General features: G+C 40.2%; 3 protein-coding genes across 9 annotated transcripts; 1 reads left to right on the plus strand and 2 right to left on the minus strand.

Annotated features, from left to right (window-relative positions):
• Window positions 1-194: 194 nt before the first annotated feature.
• On the minus strand, window positions 195-7,560 carry LOC129585813 (uncharacterized). 7 transcript variants are annotated; one of them, XM_055478680.1, is made up of 15 exons: window positions 7,339-7,560; window positions 6,940-7,068; window positions 6,393-6,786; window positions 5,593-5,713; window positions 5,215-5,321; window positions 4,198-4,939; window positions 3,069-3,964; window positions 2,296-2,974; window positions 2,173-2,231; window positions 1,857-2,000; window positions 1,708-1,796; window positions 1,204-1,386; window positions 849-1,080; window positions 560-636; window positions 195-470 (listed from the first exon to the last, which is right to left on the minus strand). In XM_055478680.1, the coding sequence occupies exons 3-15, from the start codon at window positions 6,543-6,545 to the stop codon at window positions 323-325; spliced, it is 3,630 nt and encodes a 1,209-aa protein (XP_055334655.1). In that variant the 5' UTR covers window positions 6,546-6,786; window positions 6,940-7,068; window positions 7,339-7,560; the 3' UTR covers window positions 195-322. The 7 variants fall into 7 exon arrangements, 6 of the variants coding, with proteins under 6 accessions (XP_055334655.1, XP_055334656.1, XP_055334660.1 ...); XM_055478681.1 differs by having other exon boundaries at window positions 7,259-7,560; XM_055478685.1 differs by lacking the exons at window positions 6,940-7,068; window positions 7,339-7,560 and having other exon boundaries at window positions 6,445-6,545.
• LOC129585843 (uncharacterized) lies at window positions 7,135-13,855 on the plus strand. Its single transcript, XM_055478725.1, is given in 15 exon segments — window positions 7,135-7,170; window positions 7,707-7,870; window positions 7,951-8,098; window positions 8,502-8,852; window positions 9,218-9,340; window positions 9,576-9,581; window positions 9,584-9,749; window positions 9,905-10,053; window positions 10,274-10,734; window positions 11,158-11,474; window positions 11,562-11,698; window positions 12,040-12,204; window positions 12,516-12,704; window positions 12,942-13,232; window positions 13,444-13,855. Coding segments are annotated over 9 exon segments (1,482 nt in total). The 3' UTR covers window positions 10,613-10,734; window positions 11,158-11,474; window positions 11,562-11,698; window positions 12,040-12,204; window positions 12,516-12,704; window positions 12,942-13,232; window positions 13,444-13,855.
• LOC129585668 (trichohyalin-like) lies at window positions 13,730-15,861 on the minus strand. Its single transcript, XM_055478446.1, has 6 exons — window positions 15,487-15,861; window positions 15,195-15,412; window positions 14,594-14,788; window positions 14,391-14,531; window positions 14,166-14,327; window positions 13,730-14,106 (listed from the first exon to the last, which is right to left on the minus strand). The coding sequence occupies exons 1-6, from the start codon at window positions 15,539-15,541 to the stop codon at window positions 14,050-14,052; spliced, it is 828 nt and encodes a 275-aa protein (XP_055334421.1). The 5' UTR covers window positions 15,542-15,861; the 3' UTR covers window positions 13,730-14,049.
• Window positions 15,862-15,932: the final 71 nt, after the last annotated feature.

Raw genomic sequence — 15,932 nt, forward strand, 5'->3', positions numbered from 1 at the left:
ACTTACTAGTACCTGCTAAATTAAGTTTGCAGAACTCTCTGCAAACCCTTTAAACTAAGTCAAACAGAAAGTTTTGCATTCATGTGATATTTTACCCTATAAAATTATAATAAAAGCTGTATAGTGTATACCGGTAGTTGCCTTCTCAGTTGATAGCACGTTCGATATGTCTACTAAACAATTTTTTATTTTTCATTGCTAAACAGCTCCGCATAAGAAAAATTTTTGTTTTTGTTATTGATGCGGCTAGGTTTCAGCATGGCAGACCGACTTTACTTTTACTAAGTGATTTATGAAAACAATAATTAACGATACTGAAGAGCTACAACAAGTTCTTATTTGCTCTTTTCATTGGAGATTTGGCTGCTTTCATAGCTGTGCGGGCCATTGCGAGAACGATTGTAGTCTGGTTCTGCGTCCAGTAGGCTTGCGATTCCGCTAGAATTTTTGTGAGGTACTCTCCCTTTTCCCTAGAAATTGGAGAAACGCCGGCTTCTTTACGTTTAATTTAGTGTTGAATGTTAATACGCTTGGTTGTCAATGAAATCTGTAAATCTACCGAATGCTTGCCAGTTGACCCTTAAATACCGTGACACATCTTTCAGCTTGGGATCTTGTTTCAGGTTTTGGAATCGCCTAAATTGGCGGAGGTGTGACGTGAAAAAGCCAAAAACAAAATAAACATGCATATATATTTGATGAGTACTTCATAACTTCATACACGTAGTGGCAAAAGTTAATTGGTTCGCAGGTTTCCTTATTTAACTAACTATTGCACTTATTTTTGCTCGGTAAGTTTATCTGGAATAAGTGCCATTGAATCACTAGTATAGGAATGGTAAACATACATAAGTTTTCCGAAATCCACAGTTTGCTCGTATTCTCATGGCATCATTTGTCAACTGAACATTTATATCCTTGGGCCCAATAATGTCCACTGAAATTTCGCCATTGTTATAAGCTGGGTTTTTGTGAGATCCTAATGGATTGGCCTTTTGGAACTGCTCCCAATTCACAATGTTATCGCCTTCGTCAAAAACACTTCGCACAATGCGAACGTGATCAGGACTAACGAGATACCTGTGGCAAAATTCTAGCGCAATTACATACATTAAAGTTTAGTGTAACTTGTATCACCCTAAACTCGTGATTTGATATCGCATTACTTGGTAAAACTCTGACCGGAACAGTACTAGAACTTACAGCGGCATCCAGTCAACATCTTTTCCAAAAATAATGCCAAATGATCCAGTATCAATAATTGCTGACACTGGACATTCTACCGGATGCAAATCACTCCAGGTGTTACTGTTTGCAAAAACTGCCACTATGCTTTGGCCTTTTTGATATTCTGCAGTGACAAATGCTGTTCTTCCGTTCAGGTATCTGCAAAAACTCATTTTACCGCACAACATCCTAAGTGGTTAGATAATGCGCTTGTTTAAATACCCTTGAATGCACATAAAACCGCAAAACTTTATTAATATTGACTCATGGATCCGAACACGTACTTTCCCGTAAATCTCATACATATATATACACATGTATACGTATATAATAATTATAATTTTGTAAGACACACTCCCCTGGCATTTAATTGTAAATTTGAACGGACTGTTATATTGATGACCGATTTACCGATATGTAGATTGCGCCCACTCAAAGGTAACCGGTGTATGGTTACTGTAGTTTTCCCTCCCTACTTACGGATAATAACCAGTCGGTTGTGAAGGCAAAGTAAATTCGGATGCAAGCATGTCGTCGTACCAGTGGATCACGGCCGTTGGCAATAATGGCTATATTTTCGGAGGAAAATCTTCGAAGTGGTACCATAAATGTAAACAAAGCGTACTTACCCAATAATCTTTACTTTTTATGGGTTCCTCGTTCGCTTTATCACCATGTTCCGGCTTCTCTTTTAGCAAATAGCTTTTTGTTCGAAGTGGCACGGGCTTCCGCAGCGTCCAACCTGATTTATTGCAAGCATACGACGATAACGCCTGAGAAACCAGATACAATAAGTTCAATATTAAATCACACGTCGTAGTAAGTTAGTATTGTGCTGTAATCGTACTCTATGTAATTATTGTTCTCCAACATTAATGCAAGACCTTTAAATATTTCTTCAGATCGCGGTTTCTATATCTTTCCATGTTTTACATTGTATCATACCCAAGACATGGTGTTGCCTTTGTAGCGATTGTCGGGAAAGTCGCCGGATACTGATCGCGCTGCAGCATGTGTTGACATCGATTAGTAATCATAGTAATATATGCTAAAGAACATGCAACTTACTGTAGCTGGTCCTTCTGCTGCCGCTCACCGATGTCTTCCAATTTAAAGACGATGAAAATTTTTTCTTAGAAGTATGCAATCCACCGTGCGTGGTTTTGTTTGATTCAGCGTCTTTCGCCATATCCTTTTCCCCGACTTTACTGCTTCGACGACTGCCCTTCTCCAGTTTGCTCGTCCCGACTGGACCTTTGGATGCAGCTACTGCTTTCAGACTGCGCTTCTCTTTTGTACGACGTTTCTTAAGGCTGAAAACTTCACTTGACGGTTCAAGCTCCTCGACGGTATTATTATCAATGTCAACTTCATCTTCATCGGAGTCATCGTCGTTGTCTTCGGTGACCCTAGGCTTCTCTTCTGATTTGCGTTCGGCTTGACGCAGCATCCGTTCTATAGCGGCTAATTCGCCGGCTGTGTCTTTTTCTGTTGTTGACCGGCGTCGGTGGCCAGTTTTTCCCTTTCCTTTTTTTCCACGATGCCCACGCCCTGCTTCGTGCTGCAGACTACCCGCCGTTGAACTACGATGTCGCATACCTTTGGAGCTACTGCGGCGCCTTTTCGGTCCATGGTCCTCACTTCCTCCGCTGCGCCGGCCAGATCTTCTGTCTGCCATTGCATCAAAAGTTCCCCGCGCAAAAAGAAGCTTTTCTAGCTCTTTTTGGAACTCAGGACAGCAAAAGTGCTGTGACAGAAAACGATAACTTGCATACACTAATCAGCGGAACAGCGTAATTAGTATGTACTGTAAACGACTTGAGTCGAGTACTTTGGCTTACTTCTGGGTCAAACATGAATTCGGTATTTCGATGTAGCAGTTTGTGTTTGAAGAGATCCGTTAGTTCCATATGCTTGAGGGGCCGGTGACATTTTTCGCAGGTTCCCTGCATAATGGTCGAGAAGAATTCCTCCTGGTCTGCTAAGCGCTTTTGCATGTATGCGAGATCGACGCCGGCAAATCCCGATGAAGCGCGTGCAGCAGCTGTCTGTGTTTCCATTGATAATTTACTCCTTTTTCGAAGGTTACCAGAATTCCGGGTATTCTGGTTAAGAGTATTGCGGTGTAAGGAATCAGTCGCCATCGTCGGGACGTCTGGAGAAAACAGCGGCGATTCCGTGACATCATTAGGCGAACTGGTTGGTGTCGTCAACGATTCGGATAACAATTCCAGCATATCCTTCACCCGCGGTCCAGAAGCTGCTTTTCCCGAGGCCACCGATGCAGCACTTCCCGCGATCGTCTGGTCAACAAGCTGGTAATCACTGACCGAAGAAAGTGAGCTTTTGGCTGATACGCTTTCGCTGGATCTTGTTTCTTTCTGTAATGTTTTCATTTGTTGAGTTAAAATATCATCCGTTTCATTATTCTCCTGTTGTTTGCTGTGTTTTACTGATTTTCTTGCTCTCGCTGGCGTTTTCTGTTTGGTAGAATCTTTAAGATGGCTAACTGTATCGACCTTTCCATAGGTTCCGTCCACTGATTTCTTAGCGATTTCCTCGAGGTCATCGTGCTCTGCCATGACATCTTCTGCCACTTGGGTGCTCTTTTTTCGAATTCCTTTACTGTGTTGAGCAGGAGTGTGACCTTTTTGACTTATTCTTTGCATCACAGTATTTTGTATTTTGTACTGCTTATCTTTTTTAAGTGCAGTCATTGGCGATTCTCCACTAATATCTAAAAAGAAACAGAATAGTAATTATTCAGCCCACGGTTGATAAATTAATGATTCTTTCCTTTTTGCGTATAAGTACTCGTTTTCATAAGTACTCGTTTTCAGATTGCAGTATTAATTAGCACACGTACTGTATATATAGTACAAACCGGTCAGAAGGCTTGTATCAATCTGTATATGTCTGAATTTCATACAATACGCTTATTCTAATACATTTCGAGCCTTAAACCTTTACCTTCCTCGTCATCAACAGAGTTTTTTTCTTCGTCACGCTCTCTATCGAAACCGTCACTTGTTAGTTCCTTTCCTGTAACTTTTCTTTTCATTTTCGCCGGCTTGCGATCGTTACCATAGTCGGTTTCACCCAGATGACCTTTTGCTTGGCTAGAGGAGTTAACAGATCTACCTTCCGCCCTGCCTCTGGTTGACTTTCTGCGAACTTCTTTCTTTCGGAAGTGTTTTTCCTCAGTAACGTAGTCCGCTTTGTGGAATATATCTTCTGTTGTTAACTCGTCAATATCGTCATTTTCCAACTGAAATGAATCCTTGGCTGCCACCGTGGCCACTGCCTGGCAAGATGCATCGCCTTCTCGGCCAACAGTGCCGCATTCGGAACTCTGGTGTGCTACAACTGATCCAAAGCCAAGCGAATCCGCTTGGGAATGTCTATATTTCCGGGCTTGCCGTGGATTTTGTAGAATAGGCACCGGTCCAGTTTTCGTTGAGACGTATCTGTCACTCAAATTCGAAGCTGAGGTAGAACGATGATAGCGAATCTCGGCAGCATCGCCATTAAAAATGCTAATGGAATCTGTTCCCGTTAAGAATCTGGTAAATGCCGCTGCGGTAATGTGTCGTCCACCGTGTATTCCCGTTTGCGTTGTAGCAAGCTTTTTTGCTGACAAAATTGTCTGCGTACTTGCATCTTTTGTGGGGCTAGTGCGTGATCCGGATGGCAGAAGCAGTTCTTCGGTAATCTACCTGCAACCAGCTACTTTGTCGCCTCAATTTCATGTTATTTATCACCCTTTTCACAGACATGGCATGACAGAAATTAAGCAGTAACATCCTCGCAGTACAAACTATTTTAGGTAACTGTAAAAAAAAGATACAGTACTTAACGATTTATCTAGCAGGCCCTAATATCATGTCCAGTAATACAAATATATGCATATTTCTATTGCACAGGCGTTGTGTGGTAATAAATAATTTATGGTGCAAGTTCCTCCACGTGCACAAATAAATGTTGTACCTGTCGCGGAATGTCCTTTTCGCCACCGTCTACAGCTGCAGCAGGTACTGCTGAATGCACGGTGACCAAAGGAGCCAAAAACGTGCCAACAGTAATTCTAGCGACATCTATAAAAATTAACGAGAAGCACTACATAATCAGACCAGCAGCAGAGAACAGCCATAGAAAACTTGACACAAAACCGCCAGCACCATTTCCCGAGTAAAACAACTTGAAAAAAAAACGTTAGATCAACGTTAGGAAACGGCTAAAATTGACACACATCCGTTCACCTAGCGGTAGTTACACGTTAAACTAACGTTTTTCCTACAAGCTGTTTTACTCGGGTTTCCGTATTCATCCAATAACGTATAACTTTATTTGTTGTCAGATACTTACCTATACACGGATCACTGTAGCTTTTTCGGAGTGGACGGAAAAGAGTATTCCATTTCCGTTCCTGCATCTTCAGAATGCACCTTGGCGCGAAATGACACGCAACAATACTGCAGTAATTATTCTGCAGCAACAATCACACATCCACGAAAATAGAAAAGGATACTTATTATAATTGCGGCTTCTCTTAGGCGACAGTGCAACGACCACAAAATGATCAACAGTCGTATTTTTCTTGACTAGCTAGCGCACACATAATACCATTTATTTATACTATGTTCGTCGGGTCCCCGAGTAAAACAGCTTGTAGGAAACACGTTAGTTTAACGTGTAACTACCGCTAGGTGAACGGATGTGTGTCAATTTTAGCTGTTTCCAAACGTTTACCTAACGTTTTTTTTGCAAGTCGTTTTACTCGGGGTCAGAAGTGATCATATTACTGGCTATTTTTTCTTTCAGTTATCAGAAGTGTGCTTTATTAAATTACTTCTACAGCTAAGCAAAAGCAATCCTTTCATCAATAAAACTGTAAGTTTTGCGAACATCAGCTTTATTGTTCTACCAAAAAAACCAGCGCGATTTTTATTTACAGAAATAGCTGCAGGCTGCATCACACCTGTGCAGGGTGCAATAAATAAGAACTTGTACGGTAATTTGAATTTAACTGAATGCAGTGCGTGCCTAATTTGCTTAGCAACATATTTACAGGTTGGATAAACAAAAACAATGCAGTAGGACTTTTTCGGTTTAGGTTCCGTAATTCAGTACTATAATTACTTAAGTAGGTGCAATACGTACTGTACTTTATTAATTTTACAGTAGTTGCTGTAGTTGCTCTTCCGTTCTTGTACAAACTTGTATGAACCATCAGTATTGTGTATGTTCTCTTGTTGTTCCAGGAAGAGGATGATGTTCTTCCACAAACGAAACAGAAGGAATAAATAATTCAGCGACATGATTATAAGAATCTTATACTTGTGCAGTTCATAAACAGGAACTTTTAATAATAATTATTATGCCTGAACTGTTATTTTGTCCATAATAAATTCCAAACATCGCTAGCAGAAATCATTTCTGGGCTTTCCAGTCGATTACAGGCTGGCGGATTCGGGTCGACCGTATTACGGAGTTGATTAGCATTCCCAACAGCACACTGCTCTGGGGGTGTTTGTACTTGCTCAAGTTTCGCTAGCCGCTCTACAAAAATTAATAAATTCTTAAATTCACATAAAAAAATAGACAACAGATCGCACTTCGATGTGAAAACTTTAATAATGCAAAAACCTAAATTTTTTACAATCTGTATAATCGAATTGCTTTCAACTGTCATACGCACAATGTTGTACCCACCCTTAAGATGCTTGTTTTCTGCCAATAAAAGAAGCCGATTTGCCTCTACTTTCTTTGCATCCAGTAAGAGCTTATACAGCAGTTTTGTGCATTTGCGTAACTTATTGGAAAGATTTGAAGTTGTGACATCTGCAACAGTAACAGCGTTAACGTTTTTACAACGATGGTAAACGTCATTTGTCCTGCTTGGCGAGCATGAATCTTTGCCACCTTTTTAAGGACACCAAATCGGTACCAAAGGGTTCTTTTAAATGTACGGTTAAGTTACAGTTTAAAAAATTTTTTTCCATGGAAAGGCTTAGGTATACAAATATCATACATGATACATATGCCAACAAACACATTGTCGAAACAAACACGTTTGGGATCATGATCCCGTCGATGACCAGCAGCAGTTACCTTGTCGAGCAACAATGTACTTTAGTTTATCAAGATCTTTAATACTAAAATTATGATCCATATTTATCCAATTTGTATCAAAATTTTATAGAGAAAAGCATTACGAATTCTGACTCTAATCATTATCGTACACTGACGTACAACTTCTGTTTACATTAGACATTAGACATTAGACTAGTCTACATTAGAAACTTAGTAAGGAATGACAGATGATATCGCTATTATGCTAGCACTAATTATTAGATCATCTTTGCCAAATAAATGTACGTTGGTTAACTGCCATGCAATACAGTCAACCGCGCTTAAAATGACTTTATTATGTATGCGTTGCAAACAAGCCATTAAAATTTGCACTGGCTGACCTCTAGCTGTCACCTAGCAGCGCCTGCATAAAGCATACCTCGAAAGTGGTTCACCCGAGCACTGTCAACTTCAGAATTACGGACAAAAGCAAACGTGTGCATTTCGGTTGTGAGATCTGCGGAAGAGAGCCAAAACTGATGTGTACTGGATGCAGTGAAACGTACTACTGGTACATTCTCTACGACAAAACAGAATGCCGTAACGTAAACGCTCTTATCGGCATGAGGTCAACTAGTAACCGTTAATTAGTTGCCCTAAACACTGCATCCTGGATTTCCACGCCATTCATAAATACGTCTGCACCAAAATCAAAGTAATTCGCAATCCAGACTGCAAAAGCGAAATATGGAAACGTTTTACAACCGAAGAAGTTAACGCCATTCTCCAAGGAAGGAAAGTAAGGTCTATATATATATTGCTACACAAATCCACGCGCACGGTTCGGTGTATGTCGACATAGTGTTATGTTGGTCGTAGCGTAATGCATACTTGATGTTTCTTGGTCCGTTGGTACAGTAATATCGGAAATAATTCATAATTGTTGAGTATTAATTTATTGTTTTTCGAGTTAATTTAACCATTTAAGAAACTTTGTAAAATTCACTGACCACAAAAAAAAATTTGTAAAATTCAGAAAGTGTCATAATAATACAGTAACTGTACGCGGTGCTTTCATAAGCGGTTTAAGAAATTGTACATAATTTATTATGTGTGTAATACGGAAGTGGCTGACATTTTGAAACTGTTCTAGTGCCGTAATCGGTGCGAATTTTGTGATTTTACTTTTTTCTGTCTTTTAGCATATGGTTCTAAAGTTGGCTAACAATATGGCACATCGTAACCTGCATCGCGGAAATTACCTTTTTGCGATTCCATGTTCGTTGCTATCCCAGAAGCTGACTCTCGAGTTGTTTGGTGACCTTTACTGTCTGGAAATGGTGGGACCCTATTTGACCATGGCCGCAGCTTATTTGGCGCGCAAGAAGCTAAAGAAAAGCCAGTTTTACTGCGGTCTCGTAAATCATGTTAAACTGGCAAAGTTGCACGGAAGGCTGCCCAAGAACGAGGAGCTACAATTACAGATTCTGACTGCGCGGCAGTATGTGGAAGAAGGGAATTTCGGAATGGCAATGAATATTTTGACAGAACAGGCACGTGCAATTTTTTTTCCAAAGCCACTATTTACCACTCAGAATGATCCCCGAATTAAATAATTTTATCTAATTAGCTGGTTTATTAGCGTAGTGGACGCCTTAAATATGTTTAAAAAATATGCGATTAAAAACCTCCGTAAATCATGTGTACATGTTGCCGTTATACATACGCGTACTTTGCGGACGGATTTTCTAAATTACGCTATTGGCACGTATTGCGTACCATCAGAATAGCGTAGTAGTTATGCAAGACAGTCAAATAAGAAAAGAGACATTAACTAACAATAAGAAGAGGAGGATAAGCCAACAACGAAAATATACGATTTAAAATGTACATTAAACAATTCCAATATTGATTACAGGTTGCGGAACTCTCCTTCGATCGCGGGAGTAATTCTCAGGAACTCCTGGATGGCTTATTTTATCTTGGATATTGCTGCTTTGTATCGCATAATATCGTTTCGGCAAATGCATACTACTGCTATGTGAGTGCAATTGTGATCACATATTTACTTACCATAATGCTTTGGACTACAATGGAAGGTCTCGTTATGTTGTAAACATTCTAGTACGCACTACACATATTGTTAGTGCTTTACATATAGTACAGAAAGCAGTCTGCTTTTGATGCAAATTTTTACATGTAAAAGATTTATTTGTTTCAAGCAACTACAGTACGTTATAAATTTCTGAAATACATAACGCATAACTTAGTTTTAGATATTTTATCGACAGTTCTTTTAAACGATCTGACCAAAGCTTCACTGCTGCTTCATCAAGCTATTGAAGAACAACTTAACCCCCTTATAAAGCCAGGAATGAAAATGGGTGATGAGCACGTCCATCGACACAGCTCGCCAACTCCTGCACCTTATTCGGAAAGAGCATATCAAGGTAAAATCAGGAATTTAACGCTGTCACATAAAGGTTTATTTCAAAAACGGAATTCTCATACGAATGCCTAATCCATTTTACTTTTTAACTGACTTAATATCAGCTTGGTCTGAAATTCTCTGCGCTGAAATTCAACTGTTTTACATCTTATGCAGTTTATCTGCAACGAGAATGCCTCTTAACCTATTTGCGAACAATATGGAAGCAGTTCGAAATGGCCAACAAAAAAGATTTTCCCGACATTTTTCCCATGGTTCATTACTGTATCGCCATAATTCTCTATGCCTGCAATCAGTGGAAAGAGGTTTGCTTGATGCATGCAGATATATGCATGGTGACCTTTGGGCTGATTTGAATCAGCATGTACCGTGAATTCTGTATCCCAAACAAATTAATTTGAACAGTTATTAATATGGAAGTGAACGGTTGTCCCAATGTAAATACTGTTCTGTAATTCGCATTAAGCCAATTTCTTTTTGATCTTTTGTCTAATCTTGAGAGCCATAATTTTTATATTTTTCCAGGCTTCTGATTACTACCGCGAAGCAGAACGGCTGACTGGAAACGATCGGGCATTCGAGTTTCAGCAAATGCGGAAACCTTTGACTTTTCTAAAAAAACATGTGGACTACTGTCTTACAAAGCATGACGTTACCATGGATGAACAGCCAGCTAAAAAACAAAACTCCGTAACGGAGAATCAACCAGCCACAGATACTACCGTTACTTCATTTGATGATGAACTAGGAGAGACGCTAAAACAATTAGCTGCAAAGATACGAAGCTATGAGATGGATCTAGCTTTACATAATTCTGACTTTAGAAACAACAAAGTGCTCTTGCATTATGTAGGAGTTTTATAGTTAAGGAAGCGTTAGAATACATTCTTGTTTTACTGGGTGTTCAACCAAACGATTTTAATTACGTATGAAGAACTGGATTTCTTACTATATACTTATTTAATCGCAAAAGCTTGATCGGATAGGTACGTACCGTACGTTGTACTTACTAATAAACACAGGCAACATTGTTACGCTATTCTTGTAACCAGGTGCCAAAATAGAAATGACTTCCTGCTCAAACGATTTTTTGTAAACTACTTACTTCTTTTTGTATCAAAATATATGGACTTGTCAGTTGTCACTTAGCACATATATGCAAAAAATGTTGAAAGTAATGTATTATCCGCGATTGTACTTTCGATTTTGAGAAGGTTATCTTTGTAAAAAATCAATATAATTTGATCATTCTGAATCAACGAGATCAAAATGGCGTTAGATTTCTAGTCGAATGGGCTGTATTGTACATGCAGTAAGTGCTAATAATTTGGGCGTCACCCGCACCTACAATTGCGATGAACGAGCACAGTCAGTCGCCATTAAAACTTCGATTTTTTGATATCGTGGAGGACGCCTACTCAAAACGTGTGGTGGATAACGCATTACGCTCTTCTGTTGTTAATGATGTCTGTGATGACTTCCAATGTTCCCACACTTCCGCACCCATGGAGAACAGTGCAAGCACCGAGAAAGTGGCTTCTAAACTGGAAAATCTTCGTCAAAATATCCAGCATGTTATTTTGTCCATTGACGCATTTTTGCACCACAGCGCTGCAATGTCCACCGGCGAGATATTGTTTCTAAAAAGGCAGTTTCTACAGCTTCGCAAATATCTTCCCCGTTCTGTCCTACTGGACCAACGGGCTGAGCGGGAAAGTAGCGATAGGTACAGGATCTTTGCATAAACTATGTACGTGTAACAAATTCGCGAAACTCTGCCGTACAGAATTAACAGTGTGCACCCTTTTGCTAGTGCATTTCAGATAGCAAATGCTAGATACAAACGTCTATTGAACACCAAAGCTGAAGCCAGTTTTCGCCATTTGGGTTTGAAAATCAAAATGGATTGTATCTGGAAAAGATTTCACGACGTTGCGGTATATGATTAATGTATGTAGGAGCATATTTCCTTCCTTTTACTGCAACCGGTATTGTTGTTTAACTTTTATGATCTACTGTATATCAGTATGAAATCAAAACAGCCTAAAGTTTATGCGAATAAATTTTTCAAAAATTTAAAGGTCACTGCGTATTTAGATCTAAATCCGAAATTATTGGGGGGAACCAGATCTTCGTACCGTTGAGTGCAGCCGCAATCTTAACATTTGTTCCTCAATTTTTAGAGGTTTGCAGCTGTGCTGTTTTCGTGCCGTTTTCGTTGGGTTAATCTTTATGCTGTAAACATATCAGCTAAGAAACAAGTTTGCACTTTTACGTTGTTGTTTTTTCAGCTGATCTGCATTAGCACCCAAGGGATTTTGTTAAAACAACTAGCCGAGGGCTGTGCTAAGATTTGTATGGAAACCAGTATTCCAGGTGGATTATCTCTTATCGATCTTTGTTCTCCGATATCTTCCTGCTCAATGTTTAAGGCCGGATGCGTTCTCTTTGCGTTGGTATGTCTGCTTTTAAGTGTTAATGCGCATGCACCCAGAGTCTGAGTGCTCGTACGTCTTGTGCACCACGAATCCAAATAGTACTTGTAGCATTGAGTAATAGTTAAATAATGATTGCTAAACTAGTAAACATACTTTTTGATAGATGGGTTCAGTTCACTAACATGAGCCTGTATCTCATATATATTATGTACAAAGATCCTAAGCTGATTTGAATAACGTTTGTCTTTGATGACCTTTGGTAAACGACAAATTCGGTGTGCTACAGCAGCCAGAAGAAAATAACATCGAATTGTTTTACGACGTTCTAGCATCCTGGAGGCAGCGAATCATTGTCAACGTTATTGAACGAATTGTTCCAATTCTTATTCTGTGCTGGGGTCCAGCGACATATTAAAGCTGTACATGTTGGATTATCCAGTGGATTGGCTGTTAAACCGGGTTCAGTCATTGTGACGCGAAACATCTACAATGGACTGTTCCAGACTTCCTGCCAGCAAGTCAGTTCTTTTGTGTTCTGAATGTAACTTTTCTGTCGGCCTTTCATACAGAAGTACTAGTATTTTCGACAGCAAGATGTTATCAAAATTTATGACTAGCACATCATAAAGCAGAAACACATTAATTTCAAAGTATGCGGAATCTTGATTTGTGGAAATACGGAAACTAATCTACAGATAATGCTGTTAACAGGTTATTCCTAGTTGATTTTGTGAGTGCTTTATTTTTCAATGTAGAGTGTACTGGGAAAAGAGAAGAAATTGCCAAACGCCTTAGACGAAGAATTCGTTCAAGAATTGCTAAAATGCGGAAAAATCCAAGTCTTGGAATACCGGTCATCGATGGCAACACCTTAAGTGTCGATGGTTTTTACGAAGCTGAAGGACGTCTAGCGGGAGCTTTTGCCGATTACAGTCATGTTGAACGCATAAATTTTTTTCAAAAATGTCTGACAAAGTACGGTATCTGCAACTTCGATCCAGAGGCACACACTTTTGGGGGTATAACTCGCCATGCTGGAATTGCCGGTAAGTTGCGCACAGCTTCCCACAGCACATTAACACTTTTAACATTCTTGTAAATCTTAATTTGAGTTCTAAGCAATAGTGATTAACTCAGTACTTTCAGTTACGTAAGTTACGTTTCTAACCATGGTAAGCATCCTTATCACAACGATAGTTCCACCGTGGTTTGTACAAACTACGCCTATCGTTTTTTTTAACGGCATGACCTTTGCAGCTGCAGTGCTGAGTATAGTAACCGTGGATCGGTTTACGGAGGAATCAACGAACCATGAGGGAGAGGAAAATGTTATAGAATGGTATTCGAGGCTGCAACGTCTCCTCGAAAACTATTTTTGTGAAAATATAGCAAACTGGTCTCAGAAAAGAGAACCGGAAGTTGACGAGGATCGCCTGCTGCAATGTGTCACCTCGGAGATGGTTACCATGGCTGTTCTTAAAAGACAGATCGTCGCTGCTTCCGAAAAATTATCAGATGAAATTTCAGTTAATCACTGCGCTCATCACTGAGATCTCAACTTTAATCCTAGTATTCAATTCCATACCATCAAATAAAAATCAATTTAATTAAAATGTGGCCAATACTGAGCAAGGACGATCAAATTATCGTAGAAAACTCCCAGAACCCATGCCGTCGCATATCAGTACAAAATTTCTGGCACGCAAAAAAATAGAAAACGCTAAAACCGAAAAAATATTTCAAGGCACATGAATGAATGAAAACCGAACAAATATTTCAAGGCATATGAATGTTTTAAGCAGTAATAATTCGTCAACATCATCCCACAAATATCTTGCAGAGCGTAAGTGGCCAAACACAGCATCACTGATGGCGTTGATCCTGAGCGACAACCACATTCTCCGTGTCCAGATCGAAATTCTGCGGATAACCAGCAGTATGTTAAAAACACATCCGAATGAAAGCAAACCAAAACTCACCGCTTGACGCATGCGTTCTTTAGCTCCGCGAATGTACTCATCCCGCTCGTTGGCAGCGTTAATCCACTGGCGTTGTTCCTCGCTGACCGTCTCCGTCGATCCATCCGGCATTGAGCTCTGAGCGGCCACCATTTTTTCGTGGACTTCTTGTACGCGCTCATTCTGGAAGAACATTCAAAATAACTGGTGTAAAACAGCATTACAAGACAACCAAAACAAACGTACATGCTCCTTCAACTTTTCCACAATTTCCTGCAGAATACGATCGCGGTTGCCGTTGATCTCGGAATACTTGGTATCCATCTGGCGCAAACGCTCCTCGAATTCCATATTCTGTCGATTCTGGATTTCACGATGATGATTTTCCTAAACAAAACCAAAAGTATGATATCGATGTTCAACAGGAAAACTGCGCCAGTTTGCAGCACCTGCTGCTTCAATTTCTCCAGCTGTGCCAAACGTCGGGCCTCCACATTGGCACGCGCTTGTTCCAGTTCTTTGTCGATGGACTCCTTCAGTTCGTCAGCCTGCTGTTTCTCCGCCAAACTTCGCTTCTGAATGGCCTGCTGCACCCTGCCCACGTTGTGTTCCAAACAGCGATTGCGAAGCTCATTTATCGCAGCCTTGAAAAAAACAAACTGATAAACCGCTATTAGAAATTCAAAATTAAAATGAAAAGTGCCCGTATTTGAGTAAGTACATAATCACATTCACCGACTGTCAGTCATTAAAATAATTAAGGCACACGTGATACTATGCACTAGTATGCAGTATTGCATCTAAAGCATAATAAAATTTTGCACAATGAGGTCAAGAGCAAGCGTACAAAAAAATCCGAAGAAGCACACAAAAAGCATCAGTCATACACGTGCAGCGTCAAGATAGCTGATATTCAAATATTCCATTAACCATGTTTAATAATAACTGCATTTTGTAATTGTACGTGAAAAATTTTTCCGACATACAATATTCCAAATCAAAAAGACAGGCGGAATTTGCAAAAACTGAAAATAGGTACACGCTTCTCACCTCACGACGGGCTTCAGCAGCCACGAGTTTTTCATTGAGCTGCTCGGCGGTCAGCGGCGGCGCTGCAGGCTGCTCCGCAACATCCCCGACGCGTCGAGCAACTGGCGACCCCAACGACTTTCCCGGACTGCCCCGTGCTTCACCATCCAGCAGAATTTCATAAGCCACCCCGCTTCGGCGCACTCGCATCGGACTACCAGTATCCCGATCGATGCAAACTACAACAACAATAGCGTTATCATAGATTCCTGCCCCTCTTATACACTGCCCAAATTCATACACTGGCTCTTACTATCATCCGAGTTTCTTGCGGTAGCCATTGGCATGTTGTCTCCGTTGCCTTCCATTGTACAAGCTTTTAATTGCGTAGTCAGGAACTTTAACCTCAAACTGGTGCTAATAAGTGACTTCTGGATGCCAAGAACGTAATGGATACTAAGTGCTTTTCCCCAAACCGCGACTCCAAAATTCCAGGTATCGATCGCTAACCACAGCCAGTTCACAGCTGGTGCTTGCTAGGCATGGTTTGGTAACCAGCGTCAAAAACAATGCAGACTGATATGCCCCATGGTCTGCAGTTTGCACGTCTTTTACGTCATATGGGCAATTTTCTGAGTTCAGGAATGGGCACAATGCGCAGTTGCACATTGCAGAGTTAATCCAAATGGTCGACCATCCGCACAAACGACAGAACATTTTACTTATTATTAAGTAATACTTTTTAAAATATAAAATAAG

Source organism: Paramacrobiotus metropolitanus, unplaced genomic scaffold (assembly GCF_019649055.1).
Source record: "Paramacrobiotus metropolitanus isolate TYO unplaced genomic scaffold, Prichtersi_v1.0 Parri_scaffold0000018, whole genome shotgun sequence".
Lineage (NCBI taxonomy): Eukaryota > Metazoa > Tardigrada > Eutardigrada > Parachela > Macrobiotidae > Paramacrobiotus > Paramacrobiotus metropolitanus.